The 18,645-nt window shown below is 39.3% G+C and overlaps 1 protein-coding gene across 6 annotated transcripts in view; it reads left to right on the top strand.

The window, feature by feature from the left end:
- The window catches only part of adgrb1a (adhesion G protein-coupled receptor B1a), a 90,100-nt gene that overhangs the window by 14,634 nt on the left and 56,821 nt on the right, over positions 1 to 18,645 (top strand). For all 6 annotated transcript variants that reach the window (XM_084089453.1, XM_084089451.1, XM_084089454.1 and 3 more), the window contains exon 2: positions 7,410 to 8,356. In XM_084089453.1, the coding sequence (XP_083945579.1) occupies positions 7,639 to 8,356 (718 nt within the window). In that variant the 5' untranslated portion in view covers positions 7,410 to 7,638. The remainder of the gene's footprint in view (positions 1 to 7,409; positions 8,357 to 18,645) is intronic.

The following is an 18,645-nucleotide window of genomic DNA, read 5'->3' on the forward strand; positions in this document are numbered from 1 at the left end:
TTCAGCGCCGTATCCTTCCCAAGCCCCTGCTCGGGTGTTGTGTACGGGAGAAGATAATTGCTTTCTTTCATGTGAAGGGATGATGCCTCTGGTTATCTTCTGGACGGATGGACAAAGCGCACACAGATGTGGAAGCTGGATAAGAAGAGGAAATATTTATTTAATGAACTGTTGGTTCACATATAATCAATCGGTGAAGGTAATGAAGAGGCATCAATTACACGCATGTTAGCCAGAAATGAAAAGAGCTTAAAATAGATTCATTAGAGACTCTGGGTTTCATTCACTAAGTCTTACGCATGCAGAACTGATTCTCAAGCAGAATCTTCAGATTCACAACAGTGGCGTGTGCATTTCGGTTTGTTCTTATCCTCATTCTGATGTTGATGAATCTGGATTATTCTATATGAGGGAGTCCACAGTAAGTAATTAGCATAATACATACCCCAAACATCTCCATATAGGGACTTTCCACACAATTGCTCCTGTTTAGCCATTGGTCAGAAACACTTTACACACATACACAAAAGTTGCAGTGCAGTTCTGAACTCAAGGAGCTGATTGAGTTACAGTCATTAAAATGATAGATGTGTGGTTTGAGTTGCCTTTAATTAAAAGCATCCTAAAGCCCTATTCGGATGGGATTAGTTTAACATGGAGAGGTGGGGTAAAGCAATTATTACCAGAGCTTGTCAGTGATTTTAGTCCTGTACGATTGTGCCATCTCAGTAATCATTACGGACAACGTCAGTAAAGATTACGCCGACTTTAATTTCTGTAAAAAGGTCCAGAAAAATTACCTCAGGTAATACTAATCCCCTGCGAATAGACCCTCTGTAAATATGTACGTAAATATTCCGTCATTTCCTGATTAAAAGAATGTTTTTTCAAGTATGGAGCCGCTTGAAAACTCAAGTGTTTTCCACATACCATTCAGAACAAAAAGAAGGTCGAAAGCACTTGTTAGAGGCACGAAACTTATTTTAGCGCTAGGTAAGTGCCTATTACCAACATAATCCAATCAGAATTGAATTAATACATCGTTCGACCGGACCCAACTGTTTTATTTACATAAATATAGGTTATATGTTTGCGCACATAATATCAGGAAGGTGACGGCGGTGCGTAAATCAAGTTACCCCTCCCACTTCTGCTAGTTTTACTGAGATTTCTTATCCCGTGTGACTTGGCCATTATTGTTACAGATGTCCTGTGGTAAAATTACATTACTCCATCTACCCTTGTAAAACTAATCCCGTCGAATAGGGCTTAAGATAAATTGTCTGACATAAAAAATCCCTATGCCTTGGCTTTTACACAAGATCCCACAGGGCTCATATCATACAATTTGAACCGCAACAATCGTAAAGGACCTTTTTTTTCTTTTTTTTTTAAAGCACAGTGCACACTTGATAAGACGCTACTAAATACTTGATGTTGGTTTCCTAGGCATGCATTGGTCCATTTTGTTTATATTTTATCTGTCTCCTACAGTCTGCCTCTGTTGTTGTCTCTGATGTGGCTCTTCAGCTTTATTCATTTTTTCAGACAGTTAGACACCTAATTGAAATTAGCGTCAGGTAAGCACTAGTCTGTGGCAGAGATGACAGAGAAAACAAACAGTGCCGGAGCAGGCGTGCCAGGGGAAAGAGTGCATGCAGACGCAGCCTGTTAGATCATCACACAAACAGATGTTCAGTTTTATCTCTTTCCCCCTCAACATTTGTCCTTCTAACACTCTCTCCGTCCCCTGCCAGTTTGTCCTTCTCTTTGTCTCTTCAAATCATGATGTCGACCTCTGCCTGTCTCTGAGCAGCCTCTGTCCGATACATCCATCTGAGTTTTGCGTTAAGAAACAACAGGTTTGGTTTAGGTCATATAGGTCTATAATACCTAGCGAAAGCCATCTTAGCCTTCCCATTCAAGCATTCCCATTCCCAATGGTTCATCAAGTACGTCATTTGAATTCAATGCTACCACAGAATCTTTTGAGTCAAGCACCTGAGATGTAAATGCCATGTGACTAATCACTCTGGAGCCAGAAAGAAATTATAGTGACAACACTGATTGGTTGATGGCAATGATCTTGAGCTGTGATAAAGGCAAGGAGCTGGGAAGGCTCATTTAAGAGCCTTAAATCAATTAATAAATACACATAAATGCATACAGTACGGTGGTGTGTTATGTGTAGAGCTTGTAACTGGAGCAGTCCCATATGTAATTGTATATACTGATATGCATCCATAAAGTATTATTATGTGCAGAGGTGTGCATTTTGAAGGTATTGTCCCAGTGAAAAGCTATTGTAATTTATCATTTTTCTGATCTTGACCTGTTGGTTTAGGTTAAGAGTTATGAATACCTTCCACAAGAATCACATCTAAAATAAATGGGTATGAACCGAAAAATTACGGAGAAGAAAAAGAGCTGTAACATTCTGTATTCATGACAAAAGTTTACAAAATATATCAGATAAACAATATAGTGTGTTTTTAAGGGTGTGCTGATCTCTATCCTTAACCCCTCTCCTAATTTTAGACTTAAGACGATTTTAGCTTTGTTCAGTAAATCTCCCAGGCAAGCTCTGATCCTATAGTTCACAGAGAGCATGAGACAGCAGAGATAAGTCTGCTCCGCACCCCTTTCCAGAGCAAGAATACTGCTAAATCTGTTTACCTAGCTTATGGTTAACCCAGGAAGCACTGAACATGTGATAGCCTAGTTCAGAGAAAAATATTCAAGCTCACAAAATTTGGAAACCATGATTTTTTTTTTCTTCTGTGGAACAAAACAGATATTTTTGTGGCAGAATAAACTGCTCTTTTCCATACAAGAAGTATAAAATAGAAAAGAAAAGAAAAAAGAAAAAGAATTGCAAAGCCAAGCTCAAAAAATAGTCCAAACAACTCAAAATGTGCTTCTAAATTCCTACTGTTCGCGGGGAACCACATTTTGTTTGTATGATTCTAGATGACTAAATAAACTGAGTTTTGAAAATGTAACTTCACTTTAACATCTGCAAAAAAAAAACAAAAAACATTTATATCTGGCATTGCTGTGAGCAAGTCAACTTAACTATTAACAAAATACAATTCACTAAAATAATAATAATAATTCACTTACTATTTTAAATTCAAACTTGTATAACATTTTTTTGAACACAACAGAATATACAATACACAATAGTGAATACACAACATAAAGTCTATTGTTGCTTGTTCTGCAGAAACAAATAAATCATACAGGTTTGGAACAAGGTTGAGTAAATTATCACTTTTTGGCTGAACTCTCCCTGTAAGAGGGACTCAAAAGGACTTTTTAAGAACAAAAGAACCTCCGGCTGACATTAACTGTTTTCTGATGCAAGATCCCTCCTCATCATGTACTTTGTCTGATAGGAAAAGCAACGGTTTATAAGTTGATGAAAGAAGGCCTGGCATTTAGCACGGTAAACACATTCATCACCAGAGACAGATAATTATCTCTTTAATTCCACGACCGCGTAAGGCCTAGCGCTTGTTGTCACAGACGTTGGAGTGCAAATAGAGGAGAATGAGGTTGGTCTTGAAAGAGGCTGCAATACTTGTTGCCTTCTGTTTGCTCAAATAACCTTGTTCGCTGGGTGTCATTGTTGTTCTTTAATTTGAAAAAAATAAATAAGGGGCGGAGTGCGGAAAGAGACGCCGATGAACGAGAGTACCCATGAGACATGACAGCCTGTCTTCTCTTCCTTCTCTATCCCTCTATCTTTCACTTTATCTGTCACTCTCTTTCCTGTCAATTTGTCCTCTAACTCCTGCATCTTTCCCCCCTACCCAATGTTTTTACACAAACTAACAGCGATTCTTAAAGCACAATTTCCATGATATACTATGATGGCATGCTGTCCATGACAGACAGTGAAAAGAATAATGAAATAGCATGCAACAGTGTAACAGGGCAGAAGTCTAATTGAATGAAGGTGGTTGCATTTTCCGAGAGGTTGGAGACATCACGCTTCTTTTCTGCCTAATGAATGTGGAAAGCACGCCCCATCATGGCATAATCCTGCTATGAGAAAATACCTATATTTTCAATGCGGTCTCCTTTTTACTCACCTTCCCAGAAGCCAGTGGCGGTACATGAGCCACTTCTATATTCAGAATCCAATGCTGCCAATAGTATGTTTCCATAACGCCCACTTTCGGATTTACTGTATCTGAATAGTATACAGAAATCATTTTGGGACAATTAGAGATAAAAATACAGATATTGGCTCCACTGCACACACCTACTTGACATGCACGTGATTGACAGATTTGGAAATGATTTTGACTATGAACGCCAATGCAGGTGAGTTTATCAAAAAATGAAAATTTGTTTTTTTGATCATCCTCATCTCGGCACAAATCTGTATGACTTTCCTTTTTCTGTGGACACAAAAGTGGATATTGAGAAATATGTTTACCCAGTCGCAGTCTGTTGCCAGAGCTTGTTTTCACCGGTTGAACATGCTGAATCTGCATTTGTCGGTCTTGGAATGTCTGAGAAGTGACGTACTGTAATCTGGTGACTGTCGGCGTTGGTGCAGTGTGAATTGGCCTTGAAGCTACAACTAGTCAGTCAGTCATCTTTTTTTTCTCACCTGGCTCTTTTGTATCCAGAATGTACATTTTACAGCTTTTCTCCCAGAGTGACATATGCGTACAATCTTGGGCTCAAATAAACCGAATAGCAGTTTTCGTTGTGTCACTGCTGCCGATCAATAAACAAGACATGCCTGTAATGAGCAGGCCACTGCGCAACACTTGCCGACCTCGTTCAGGACATGCTGGGATAGTAACATTTCTTGGGGAAGAGGAGAATGGATGAGTGCTCATCCCTGCATCAGTAGAGGTGTTTCATGTGGTTCAGCCATGAGAATGTCCTGGTTAACGTCAAGGCTAAGTTAAGCCATGGATTATATGATTACACCCTCCAGCTTCATTACGGATGCTACTGGCATAAAAAGCACTGTTTATTCTGTTCAAAAAACACCCACTCTTTCATTTAAAGACTATTGCTCTGAGCATCCTGAACACAGTTTATCTTTGACCAAACAGATACGTGCCATTGTGTGTGTGTGTGTAAGGCAATGTTTGAGGTCATGCTGAGATCAAATGGAGGTTTTTTTATATTATCAGCCCATAAAAAAATGAAACTACCTGTGCAGTCAGCCACATCAATGTATTTTGGTCTGCTTTTCACTCAAGGCTGTGCCACTGGGACTCCAGGATACAGTCTGTGGTGAAAGAGGTTAAGGTTTGGGGGTTTAGTTTTTTTTTTTTTTTTTACAAAAGTACAATAAAAATAATAGCAGGTCCTGGAGGGCCACTGTTCTGGAGAACTTAACTTCAACCTGCCTCACCACATTGCCTGGAAGTTTCTAGTATGCCTAGTTAGACCTTGATTCGCTGGTTCAGGGGTGTTTAATTGGGGTTGGATCTGAACTCTGCAAGACAGTGGCCCTCCAGGAGCAGGATTGGACACCCCTATCTTAAACTTTTAATCTCATCAACAAAGTTACTGATGAAAACGTTTGTTGACCAAAAAACCCCCCAAAAAAACAAAAAAAAACATATACCATAAAATAATGTCAAGAAAACAGATCTTTGTGTTGAGATCTCATGCAGTCTGAATTATAAACAAATGGCTTCTATGAACCAGTTCACAAGCAAATGACTTGGTTCTTTTAAAGAATCAGTCAAAATGATTCACAAAATAACTCTAGAGTGGTTACTGAATCTGACTCATTTACTGAACAGCAAGTTAACATTGCTTCAGTGAAAACTTTTGTGAAACAGGTTTGTGAAACTTGAATGAATATCATTAATTATTGGTTGTCCATAGGTCAACATGCAGTATTGTATGTTTTAATATACATAATAGTTCTATGGGGAACATTGCTGCGAGATAAGAACAATGCACCAACAAAGTTTTAAAGAGAAGAAAAATGTATACCGCATTAATTCAAATAATCCAGTCATGATATGTTTGGGTTTATCCTGCTTGAACTGCAAGAGCTGAACAGGGTTAACTGAACTTCTTTGCTAATGTTTTTTTTTTTTTGCTCACTCAAATTAATATGCCATTTCAGATAAAGTAAAATGAACTAAAATGAATGAATAAAGCATGATGAATTACTGACTGAAAGGACATTTTCATCGAAGACAAATTGTATGACTAAAACAAAATACGGTGCACAAATTAGCACTTAATTACACATACTCTCTCTTGCACATTCACAAAACTGGATTCAGTTCTGTGATTGTAATACACACAGACATGCATCTTTCGGTTTCATTCATTTGCTAAAGAATGCACACTCTCATAGACACATACATCGATCTCACCCACACACATTCATAACAGCTTTATCCAGCATGTTTGTGGAAACTCCTAATCTCAGACAATACTCCGCTATATACGGCAATAGGACTACCATATTTAGTAATAATGCTGAGAGGAAGGAACGTACTAAGTTTGCTGAACATATTCATTACACATATTAAAGGAGAAATGATGATTATAAATATCACATCACTTAATGTGAAGCTTCCCATTTGTCTTCATCCATTTCCAGAATCCTCCCATGTTTAGCGTATTTAAAACCCATATGACTCTTGCACTTTTTTTCCCCTGTCTGGGTTCATCTCATTTCTTATGATGCTGAATATGAGGAACAAATCTAATGCCTTTAGATAAGGATTATTAACCTAGAATAAAATCTGCAGGGTATCTTCCTGTATAGTATATGGCTCTCGGGGTGAGCCTATGCTGGGGCGCTCACTTTGTAAAGTGACTAATGGCACATGGAAATTTTGCGATTACGTCAGAATAGTCTCCAAGATGTCTGTCTACTGCTCTTGCATGTGACCTCACATATTTCTTGTCTTTATGTGCTGTAAAACTGCACAAGACACTCAATTGTCAGGGAAAAGCCAATCAGGCCCGTCTGAGAAATGATCCAGCCGCTTTTAGTCTAATGATTTGCTGAGGACTGAGGCTATTGATCATTTTGGCATGAAGCAAATGCACTGGAAATAATGAATGACAGCAGGTGTTCATATTTTTGTAATTGATTGCCCCATAATTGGACAAATTATTGAGCTCACTGATGAAATACAAGATTGAGGATGACGTTTTTGTAGAAAGTGACTGCTTGCAGGGTACAAAGAGTTCTTTTTGAATGTGAAGCACAAGTGTGGCACTTCTAGATCGATATAGCCCAGCGTGGTAATTCCTAAGTACCAAAGTCAGTCATGTCGGTATCTACACACTTTTGAAGTTACTATGTTCACTCTTACACTTTCACTCAGGTCAATGGATACTTACTGTTGTTTTTCCATCTGGCTCAAACAGTATTTTTTGTGTCTTCTCTAATCCTGCAGATCTCTCTGAGGGCGACTGGCATCATGGACAGCAAACTGGATCAATGAGCCAAAGTTCCCTCTCATCCTGAGCTGTTGGTTCAGATAGTCCTGCAATCATCTGAGAATATTGGCTTGTCAACAAAACAAGGCTGTTGATCCTACATTCACAAGAAAAGACGCAGAAAAAATTGAGTTCAGATATCTTCAGCCTCACCCCTTTCTGCAAACCGTACTGTCGTTTACAGCCATGATATCAAAATTCTTACGGAACTGTTCATCATTGGTGCTGCTGTTACCTCTTCTCCAACTGCTGCGGCTGGACATGCTCAACGCTGCTCCCTCTGGTCCGGAGTCTGACACCTGCTCCACATTGGTCCAGAGCCGCTTCTTTGGATTCTTCCTCTCGTCCTCTGTATATCCCAGCACACCCTGCTCTTGGACCTTGCAGAACCCCGACCCACGGCGCTACACCATCTTCATCAAGGTCACAAAACCAACCAGAGACTGCATTCCTCGACAACACCGGACCTTCCAGTTTGACTCCTTCTTGGAGACAACACGAACCTTCCTCGGAATGGAGAGCTTCGACGAGGTGGTGAAGTTGTGTGATGCTTCTACCCACGTTGCCTTCCTGGAAGCTGGGAAACAATTCCTGCAGATCCGGAAAGGGCTGCCCAGAGTAGGTGCTGGGTCCAGGAATGGGGATGGGGAATTTAAAGTGGAGTATCTTGTGGTTGGGAAGCGTAACCCCAGCATGGCTGCCTGTCAAATGCTGTGCCAATGGTTGGAGGACTGCCTTACCTACAGTACCTCCAGCCGGCCCTGTGGCATCATGCAGACACCATGCCAATGTTGGGACCAGCCCCCGCCAGACAAAGAAACCAATGGATGCTACCGAGATGGGGTATACTTGGAGAACTGCATCCCTGTTGTGAAAGAAGGAACCGCTGACACTGACACAAGTGGTGAGCTAAACAGTTTTTGTCTAGTTATTATTTAGCGTGGTTCAATGGTTATTGAATTTAAAAATGTTGTTCTACCACTGTGCAGTTGGTAGCTTGTCATATTTAGTAGCAAAACAACAGAACAATTAAAGCTGAAAAAACAGGAGTTCAGAGAGAACTGATGGAGGTTTAAAAAAAAAGAAGAGGGAAAATAGGAGTTTTAGGTTTCAGCTGATGTCTCCTAGCTGGGTGACCTTGGCTTCTTGGCACCATGTGTAATCCTGTGAGGGTTCAGATAGGGATATCGGATCGGCCCGTGGGACAGTTGATGCAGCTTACATGCTCTGGGAGTGACATGGGATAGCAGTGATGCTGCGCTTGGAGATTGATTATAAGGAAGGGAATGGGGCCGGTTACTGAGTTCAAAGCTATGATTTGATCTCTTTTCCAAGAGTAGATGTGGCACAGAAACTCAACCCCTAGGAGAGGCTACAGCCATTGGAGTGGAAGATCACTCACCCCATTGCACCATGTGACCTTTCTGTGGACTTCTTTTCTTATATGCCTTCCTTTTTTCTGCTAGTTTAAAACAAAAAAAACATAAGGGGGTGACGGATCTCCACACCTCACAGTGTCCAAAAATGTCTGAAAAAAAGCACTAAATTCATGTAATGGATAATATGAGTGATTGAACAGAAAGCCGTTCTCAGAGAATATGTTCTTGCATTCAAAAACAGAAATGGAGATTAATTTAAGTGTATTTTGGTTGTAATGTCCATTTTGGCATTAACTCATATTCAAAAGTTTGGGGTCAGTAAGATTTGTTTTTTAAAAAAACGTAATTATTTTAATCAGCAAGGATACATTAAATTGATCAGTAAATACATTTATAATGTTACAAAAGACAAATGCTGTTCTTTTGAACTTTCTATTTATCAAAGAATCCAGAAAAAAATATCACATTCACAGTTTCCACAAAAATATTAAGCAGCATAACTGTTTTCAACATTGAGTATAATCAGAAAGCCAAATCAGCATATTAGAATGATTTCTCACCGAAGGTTGAAAGTAATGGCTACTGAAAATTCAACTTTGCAATTACAGGAGTTCATTACATTTTAAAATGTATTCAAACCGAGAAAAAAAATATATATATTTTTTTTATTTGTAATAATATTTCACAATATTACTGTTTTTTTTTTTTCACCAAATAAATGCAGCATGTGTGACCATAAGAGACTCAAAAAAATATTATCAGTATCATAATTTTAACAGTAGTGTATACATTTAGTATAAATATGTATATTTTCATTAAATATGAAGTTTTGTTTAATACAATTGGACAGCTATAGCCTAAATGTAACTCCATAAATTCATAAACACACTTTTGCTAAAAAAAAAAAGAAAAAAAAAAAAAGGCAAACGATGCAAAACAGTTTGCAGTTTTCAACAACACATTATTGATGCTTCCCATGTGTTTTTACCAACATTCTTGAGAATAATCACAGATTATTTTAGTAATTTCAACAAATCCACATTTATGTTGCCCAGCTAGGTAACATTAGTTGTGTCCTGAATGACACACTACACAATACGCACTTATACACTATGTACTTAACCATGTAGTGTATGAATTTTATAAGGTTATTGTCATTTACCATCTGAGTCTGATAGCCCCTGCCCCTCCACTATGTAAAACTGCGACAGTTGAGTGCATGAAGTGACAAACATTCCACATTTTTTGGTTAATTAAGTGCATCATCCAGGTATTTAGTGCACTTTTTCTATTTGGTATTTTCAGTGTGAGCACACTGCTCACACTAATTATACTAAAAAAACATCATAGAATAGAGCATAAGTATGCAAATTGGGAAATACATTTGATTATCTTATACAATTTACAACAATGCAGAATACATTGCAGAAAACCAAACATTTAAACTTGCAAGGCATAAAAAAAATGGATGAACAAGCTCAATGTATGTCAAATTCTCAGCGGCCAGTGGCCCATCCTCATTGTTGAGCTTTGCAGCATTTCAATAAATAAATTAGATATTATAACATAACATCATAAGTCAAATACACTGTATGATGCATAGCAAGAACTTATCATGTGTGAATGGCCCCTAAGACAAGCAAGGCAGATGAATAGATGGACGGAGGGCAGGGCATGATAAAGAGTGAACATCTCATAAATTGATCGTGAGCTTGGGAGGCAAGCCAGGAATGTCCGGCTGTGCCCACTGGATGGAGCCAGGATAGAAAGGCAAATGAAAGATGACTTTTGAAAGACAGGCTGTGCATCATTACGATGCTACTCTCTAAGATTTATCGCTCCATGGTTATCCCCAGCTCATTCTTAAAGGGATGGTTCAGAGTAATTTCAACCTATAGGATCCTTTGCACCATGACCTCGAGCCAAACACTCCCCCAGAAGCTTTTTTTCCCTTGGCGAACATTATTAAAGTTAGAGCTTATTTATATCAGCCGAATGGTTTAGTGCAGGCGCCAATGGATCCAAGGTAGCATAAGCCATCAGGCAAGTGTTATTTAAATAAACTCCTGATGTACTTACAAACTTTCCAATACCTCATTTTATGAGTACAGAACCTATTTGTACTACTGTATAAGTTTGGTACCATTCCAAGCATTTTTAGTGGGGTAATTTACGAGATACAACCTTGGATCCATTAGCGCCTGCACTAAGCCATTTGGCTGATATCTCTAAATAAGCTCTAACTTTAATAATGTTCGACCAAGGGAAAAAAAGCTTCTGGGGGCATGTTTGGCTCGAGGTCATGGTGCAAAGGACCCTAGGTTGAAATTACTCCGAACCATCCCTTTATTGGCAGGCTGTCCATTTTATCTGAGGCCAATTTGGAGATGTGCCCCATCTACATCCCCCATAGGTGTAAGTGGCCCACCTCCCTCTGATTCCTAAGAGGGAAAGTGGAGAGTTAAATAGAGGGACTCAAGAGGGAGAGAGTGTGCATCCCATCTTAAAATGCTAAATGCCTTTCTATTGTGTGAATGTGACCCATTGCGCAGAGGCAAGGCATCATGGGAGATGAGTAGATTCATCTCTCGCAGCTCAGAGCAGTGACAGATTACAGGCTGGATTTGAGAGACAGAATGGAAGTGGAGTCGAGTGAGAAAGAGGTGTGAGGTGACAACACCAGAGAGAAGAAAATCCTGTCCTCATGACTTGCACTTTTTCGCTATTCAAAACCGATGCGTCTCAGAGCTTTGGTTAAGCAAGATGAAAGCACATACTTGTTATTTCTCAGCGAGGTGCTTTGAATTGAGAGCAGAGCTGATAATAGCTTGGCTGTAATGTTGCTAAACGAAGGAATTTAAATTCACTGCCCCCATAGTCGTCAGTTCTTCATCAGACGCAATAACGAGATTTAACTTATCACTGTTTTATTGTCATGTTTCTTTTCTCTATCTCACACACACACACACAGTCCTGCACACTAGTGAGCCGTTCCATGCTGAGCCATTTCATTGTGGATGGCTGAAAACGGTTCTGCGGGCGGCACTCTGTCACTGCGTGTGGGTTTATATGTGTTATGAGCATGTTTGGCCACCAGGGGCACAATCGTTTTTAGACGTGCAGCTTACAAAACTGCTCCCACTGCTGTGAGAGGGATAAGCACAGTGCTTATCTCTACTGGAGGGATAGTCTGTCTCTGTATCTTTTTCACTCTCTCGCTCTCGTTCTCTTAACGTTGCTAATGCTAGCTCATGGCCCCTCCACTCTCCAGAGCTCATGAAATATTAATGTTTTAATTAAGCAGTTTTACTGCCTCAATGCTTGATAATAAAAAACGCTCCAGGTTGGGTGCGCATTAGGGTTTATATGTGTTTTAGGAATGTATGTTAGCTATGAGACTGTGACTAGTCCATTGTAAACATTCACAGGGGATGGATGATGGACGGGGGATGGGGGGGGGGAGGTGGAAAGGGGGGGGGGGGGATTTGTCAGACATCTGTCTTGCTGTAGGGGTTCATCGCTATTTAATGCACACTTTCACCAGGGGATTTTTTTGAGGGTGTTTGTTCCAAGAAGCTGTTACATTGTTGTTCAGGAGAATATCCGTTTTTCATTGTTTACTTTATGACTAAAGTTGTTTCAGCTATATAATCTCTGTTTACAATGACACATCCTCATATTTGTCAAAGTAATAGGCTAATACTGTCTTTATCTGTGGTAAAATTACTGTATTTTGTAAAATATCCAGGTACGTTATGGTAATATAAATTTGAGAGAAAATAGTCAAGAAATTAATGTCACAAATGAAAAAAAAAATGGAAAAAAAAGGAAAACTGCTGTCAGTATACTCACCCTCAAGACATTTGTTCGACCCATATAACTTTCTTGTGGTATAGCCTACACAACATAATTTCATTTTCTTTTGACACAACTGCATTGAACAGGGACTGAAACTTCAAACTTCAAAAAGGACTTTGTAGTAAGAATCCATATGACTTGTGCTAAATTTCAAGTCTTCTGAAGTCTATCAACAGCTTGAAATTTTTGGAGTGCTCTTGTCTGTCTTGAGAAAAGTACCGGTCTGGTTCGCGATTTATAAATTAGTCGATCTTCTTCTTCTTTCTGGTTTAAATGGCGGGTTGCATATGTACATTAACGCCACCTACTGGGAACTGAATCAGAGACATAGGCTACTCTCTCCGTCCAAGACATTTAATGATCCAAGCCACACTAGCGTGTTGTTCAGCTCTAGTGAAGCTCCGATCCTAAATTATTGTATAGGCTACAGATTAGCTATCTTTAGAAAGCCTATAATCTATCAATGATGATACTTTCTTTTTTCATATAATCAGGATTTAAAATACTCTTCAGAGTTATTGACACTTCTCCTTTCTTCATTAATTCCTCAAAAAATGATATCTTTCATTTGAATATTTCTTACACTGTATAATTACATGCTCTACTGTTTCTCTATTTCATTTTCAACACCAATTACACCAACCTGTCGGGTGCTTATGCACAGTAATTATTATTTAACCCTATGGCCTATAGAGTCTGGAAATTTCAAATTCTTCTTTCCTTTCTCCTCCTGAATTTTTTTCCACCTTTGGTTGTAAAGAGTATTGCCTACCTTTTATTTCATTACCGGGTTTCCGGGTTGAACGTAGCCTGGCAAGCCAGACCTACATCAAGATGTTAGGTCTGGAAACTCACCATAGACGCGGTTTAATCCGAGGGGCGGGATAAATGGCTGTCTTTCAAATTCCCTCTGCACGCAATAGGACAGCGCTTCAACCAACCAGAGCGTTTTCCCAACAGCGGAGCTTAGTTGATAGATTCAACTTTTGCCATATCTGGCCGGCAAAACGACGAACACATCTTCCTTTTTTTAAGAATGACTTAAGTGCCGTTCTTTGCTCTTTTCTCAAAGAAAAACTTAACTCCAAGTCCTCCAGAGTCGCGGCCAAAGCCGATTCGAAAGACCGTTGTTCTCCATCAGCAGCTGCCATTCTTTGTTGTCAAGTGGCAGCCGTCGCAACTCTGTCGTCATATGTTAAGCCCGCCCCCGCCTACTCTATACACGACGTGATTGGCCTGACCCAATTTAGGTTTTTGCAGCTAGAAGGTCTATTGAGAGTTGCTAGACCCCCCTGGCTGCGAAATACATTTTGCTGCCGCTAGGGTGCGTCTAGATTTCTAGGCTAGGTTGAACGTCATGTTTCCTGGAAACGGCGTGGACCGGTGTGCAACGGGGTTTGAGATACGTTTTCTCTTGTTTGGTGGGTGTGTCAGAACTGCAGTCCAATCAGCAGCAACATGTATATAAAGCATGCGGTATTAAAGTGAACTCGCACAATGGGTTCAAGGAAAGTAATTTACAAATGTGTTCGATGCAGCTCGGTATACGCAACAACTGAGGATATTAGAAGACATGTTTGTCGTAAGTTTTATTGTAAAAATATAGGATATCAACATTCCTCCAACACAGTTCCTCCTGAACTAAAACAACGAGCTTTAAGCTGCGCTCACGCCATGTTGTAACAGTAATTATGACATGGCAACCCGTGATGTTCTACCCGCCGTTCATGTCCTCAGACACGAATATATGCGTTTCTGTGTCAACGCTATCAATGCTGAAATGAATATGCAGCAGTCAGGTGGTACAAGTAAGAGCTCTGTAAGCTGTTTTCATTATTAATGTAATGTTATGTGCTTTGAGACATGAGGTAATTTAGCTCTGTCTCATCTCTTGACGCTTTGCAGACTCTGCTGTGTGCTTTCATGTGTTTTGAAGGAGGCAGCGTTTTGGAGACACTCTGAAGGGAGGGTGGGATCTTATGCTTTCAAAGCTAGCTTGCTTTTGCTAGCCTGTCTGAAATTGCCTATACCCAACCTTTAAGTTAAAACGTTTTTGCAATTATTTAATAATTTATTATTTGAAGTTTTGCACATTGTCTTTCTTTAATTGCTTGAAAAGAAAATATATCAGTCCAGTAAAGAAGAAGAGGTAGAGGCAGATAAGGCAGTTATCATTACACTTCAACCAATTACATTACGTCATCATGAAATCAAAATCGACAATTTTTTTTAATGGAATTTTGCAGTATTTTTTATAAATAATTTATCTGTGCACAATATTTTTTTTAAACATTCATGTGCCCTCATAATCTTAAACAAAAATAACTTCCCCTCCTTCTCTGATGACACCTCTCCTCTTCTCTGATGACATGTTTACTGGCGCGAGTGCGGGACAACCACAATGATCTAATCAATTCCCGATGGCCAAAATCAAGCGGCGGACAAAAAATGTTTCTTGTTCAATATCAAAATGCTTAAAATTACTCACGCAAACATATACACTCATCTCAGATTGTTGTCTGGCCCTGGATGAGCTTTAAAAAATCCAAGGGAGCTGCTTATTAGTGAACACATGCTCCTGCAGATAGACCTGTTGTGTTTGTGTGTGGGAGTATGTGTGTGTCTGTGATGGAGAGCGAAAGACAACAGTGCTGTTAAGAGCTCCCCGACCTATCTGTATGATTACCCCCTCTCACATCTCTAGAGTCACATCTAACCTGCAGTCCATACAAAATAGAATCTATAAAAGATAGAAAATCTCTTCTAACATGCTGAGATTGACCCAGTGAAAGCGAGCAGGGGAGATTGAGAGAGGAGAGATGAATGGTTTGATTAGGGGGATTAGGGGTTATTTGTCTGATAAAGCCATACACTTTTGAGAGGCACCACAGATGGGCATGTAGGAATGCCTAATGCACCTAAGGCTCTGGAACATGCATGTGCCACCAAAGTGGTTTCCATAGGAACATTAGCTCAGAGTGAGACACTCAGTATGTGCGCTGTCAAGTCCCCAATCTGAAGGCTGTTTTAATCAAGTTTACTCTTACTAATGCATCTTTTTTCCTTCTCTCTTATTGTCAACATTAAAGGGGACATATCATGCTAAATCCACTTTTTTAGCCCTTAAATACATTTTGTTGTATATTTGGAGTGTTTAGAAGTACAGAAAAGTTGAAATGATTCTCTTCAGGTGCTTCGTTGATATCTTTATATTCTGTTTTGGTCATATTTGTCAACCTGTTCCGATTTTTCTGTTCTCTATGACGTTTTTTGAACTATTACGTCACAGTATTTGCAGCGGAACTGCCAAATAAGGACATTGACTTCCGGCCCAACACTTCGAGCAATCCGCCATTTTTATTTCTCGCTGCAATTTTGTAGTCCAAGCTAAAGGATGCAGAAGTTACGAGAGGGTAAGTTAAAATGTTCGGTTGTTGGATGTAGTAACCCACACGCTTCATTACACCGTCTAATGTAGATGAACTGCTGCGGTTGTGACAGGGCGCATGTTTAACTGAAAGAGCGAGCAGAGAGAGACCCGGTCGCGCGCGCACTCTCTCTCTTCGGAGCCAGGCGAAAGTGTAAACAAGACTTCACCGTCTCCAAACTAGACGCTGTCTTGCTCTCTCTCCCTCGCACATATTAATCAAAATAAATCGACACGGTGGTAAAAGGTCGGAAGACCAAAGTTTCATGTGTAAATAGAGTAACACACCATTGCGATACATCCATATGAAGACGTTGTTCTGCAGGTTCGTCGTCTTCATTTTCATCTCACTCCGGCTCCGACTCTGGCTCGAACATGTAAGGCTGGCTGGACAAGTCTTCCGTTGTTGACATTTTGTTAATAACGTGTGAATAAAACGTTTCTGTGCCGCTAGATAATCGTATCTCTGCTATCAAACTACAAAAATGGCCGAACGGGGTGGAGTTGAACCGAGTGTCACCGCTACAACCTGGAGAGGGGGCGGGGTATGAAGTGTCTCAATTGTATTTAAAGAGACCGCACCAAAACGAGTTGCTCTCAGACGCACATCAGAAAAGGGGTAGAAAAGGGGCCTGTGGAGCTATAATAATGAGGAATTCTCACCCAAGCATTGCAGTTCCGCTTTATATAGACTACAAATGTATGATTTATATGTAAAAAGGAATGATTTAAAAGCATGATATGTCTCCTTTAAAGGCACACTATGTAAGATTTTTGCATCAAAATATCCAAAAACTACTAGAACAATGTTATATATTTAGTTGATTTGTGTACTTACATTATCCCACATTTCTAAGAATGTTTAAATCCAGAGAAATAAGCAGTTCTAACCAGGACACAGACCATGTCCTTGCGTTGCCTATAAATTACATCATACCCGCGTTACCCTCAATTTTCTGTCGATTTTTGTAGAAACCATGGAAACACCAAAGACGCTTTAATATATTATGTGTTAGTTAGACAGGTGAGCAACCTGTCTCACTTTGTTTTGAATAAACGACCTCTAGTGGCGAAAAGTTACATAGTGTGCCTTTAAATGGACATTGCAATTGTTTTTTGTTCCCTATATAACATTTAAGAGTTACACGTCAGAGAAAATGAAGGACGGGACTTGTTTTGGCCATCAGGAATTGATTGGATCATTGAATTGTGGTTTGATATTCAATCTCATGTGATTGACAGGTTTTCCCTTTCTTGCGCCGGAAACACATAATCAGAGAAGAGATGTCACTGCATGTCGGAGGGAAGGTTATTTTGATTAAAGATTATGAGGGCACATGGGGAAAAATTGGGATGCACTTTTATATCTCTTTTAACTGCTGTTGGAGTGCAAAGGCTAGTTTACTAGACATTGACCCACTGAAATTCATCAAGTTAGTAGCTTCAGGTGTTAATTTTATATTATTTTATTTATGGAAATGCATTGGTTAAAAAAAAAAAAAAAAAAACGTTTTAAGGTCTGCTTTAGTATAACAAGACATTTTAATTGCACATACACAGAAAGAATCGAAAGTTGCTTTCAGTTTTATTCATGATTTTATAAAATAATTGTATTTCAGTCAGAAGCATCATGTCACACCATTCATCAACTAATTCTGATTTAGTTTTGTTGTCCAGTGTAGTGTTATTCGTAATCGTTTATCGAAAGCCTTTTTATGATTTGAGATTGACACCTTAAATCCATTTACCATAATGATATATATTGTGTTTTAATTAAGATGAATCAGTAGACTTTGCATTCCACATATCATCACATCTGGCTAGGAATAGTAGCATCATTGAACATCCATCTGCATTTTTGTACCAGCAGTTGCCAGTTTTTTTTTGAGAAATCAATTAAACTAACTTGCTGCAATTATAAGGCGGGTTTACAAGATGTACCCACTGAAATTCATTACATTCATTCATAAGTAAATCATTCAAATAGTTGTTTTTAAGCAAAACAACTTTCTCACAGTTGACTGGTGCTGATTATGCTATTTTTCATTATATGTCTATTAATGGTTTTGCAGTCTTAAATACTGCATTTCCCTAGGTGTTCTCATTTAATCAACCTTAATATATATCTATCTCTATGTATATATATATCAGTATCATAATTGCAATTTCATATGCAGCCTATACATACTATATATACTTTCTCCTTAGCATTTAAAACTAGAAAATAAAATAAACTTATTTAAGATACATTTATTTCTCTGTAAATGTCACTGAGTTTTGGAGAGTTAGATGCTGTTCTGGGTAGTTCAGCCCCAGTGTGATGATCCATTTTGGCGATCACTGATCCAAGAGCTGAAAGTGCGTGGAAGTGAGGGCAAGATGGCATGTTTGTTGTGTGTGTGTTCACATGTGCACCCACATCCTTTTGCTCTTATGAGCAGATGTTTCTCTGCTGAAGATTGATGTGCAAGGGGAAAATAAGAAAACCCTGTTATTTTCCCACTCATCTGGGCCTGTGAAAAGTGGGAG

Source organism: Abramis brama, assembly GCF_963993115.1.
Source record: "Abramis brama genome assembly, chromosome: 17".
Lineage (NCBI taxonomy): Eukaryota > Metazoa > Chordata > Actinopteri > Cypriniformes > Leuciscidae > Abramis > Abramis brama.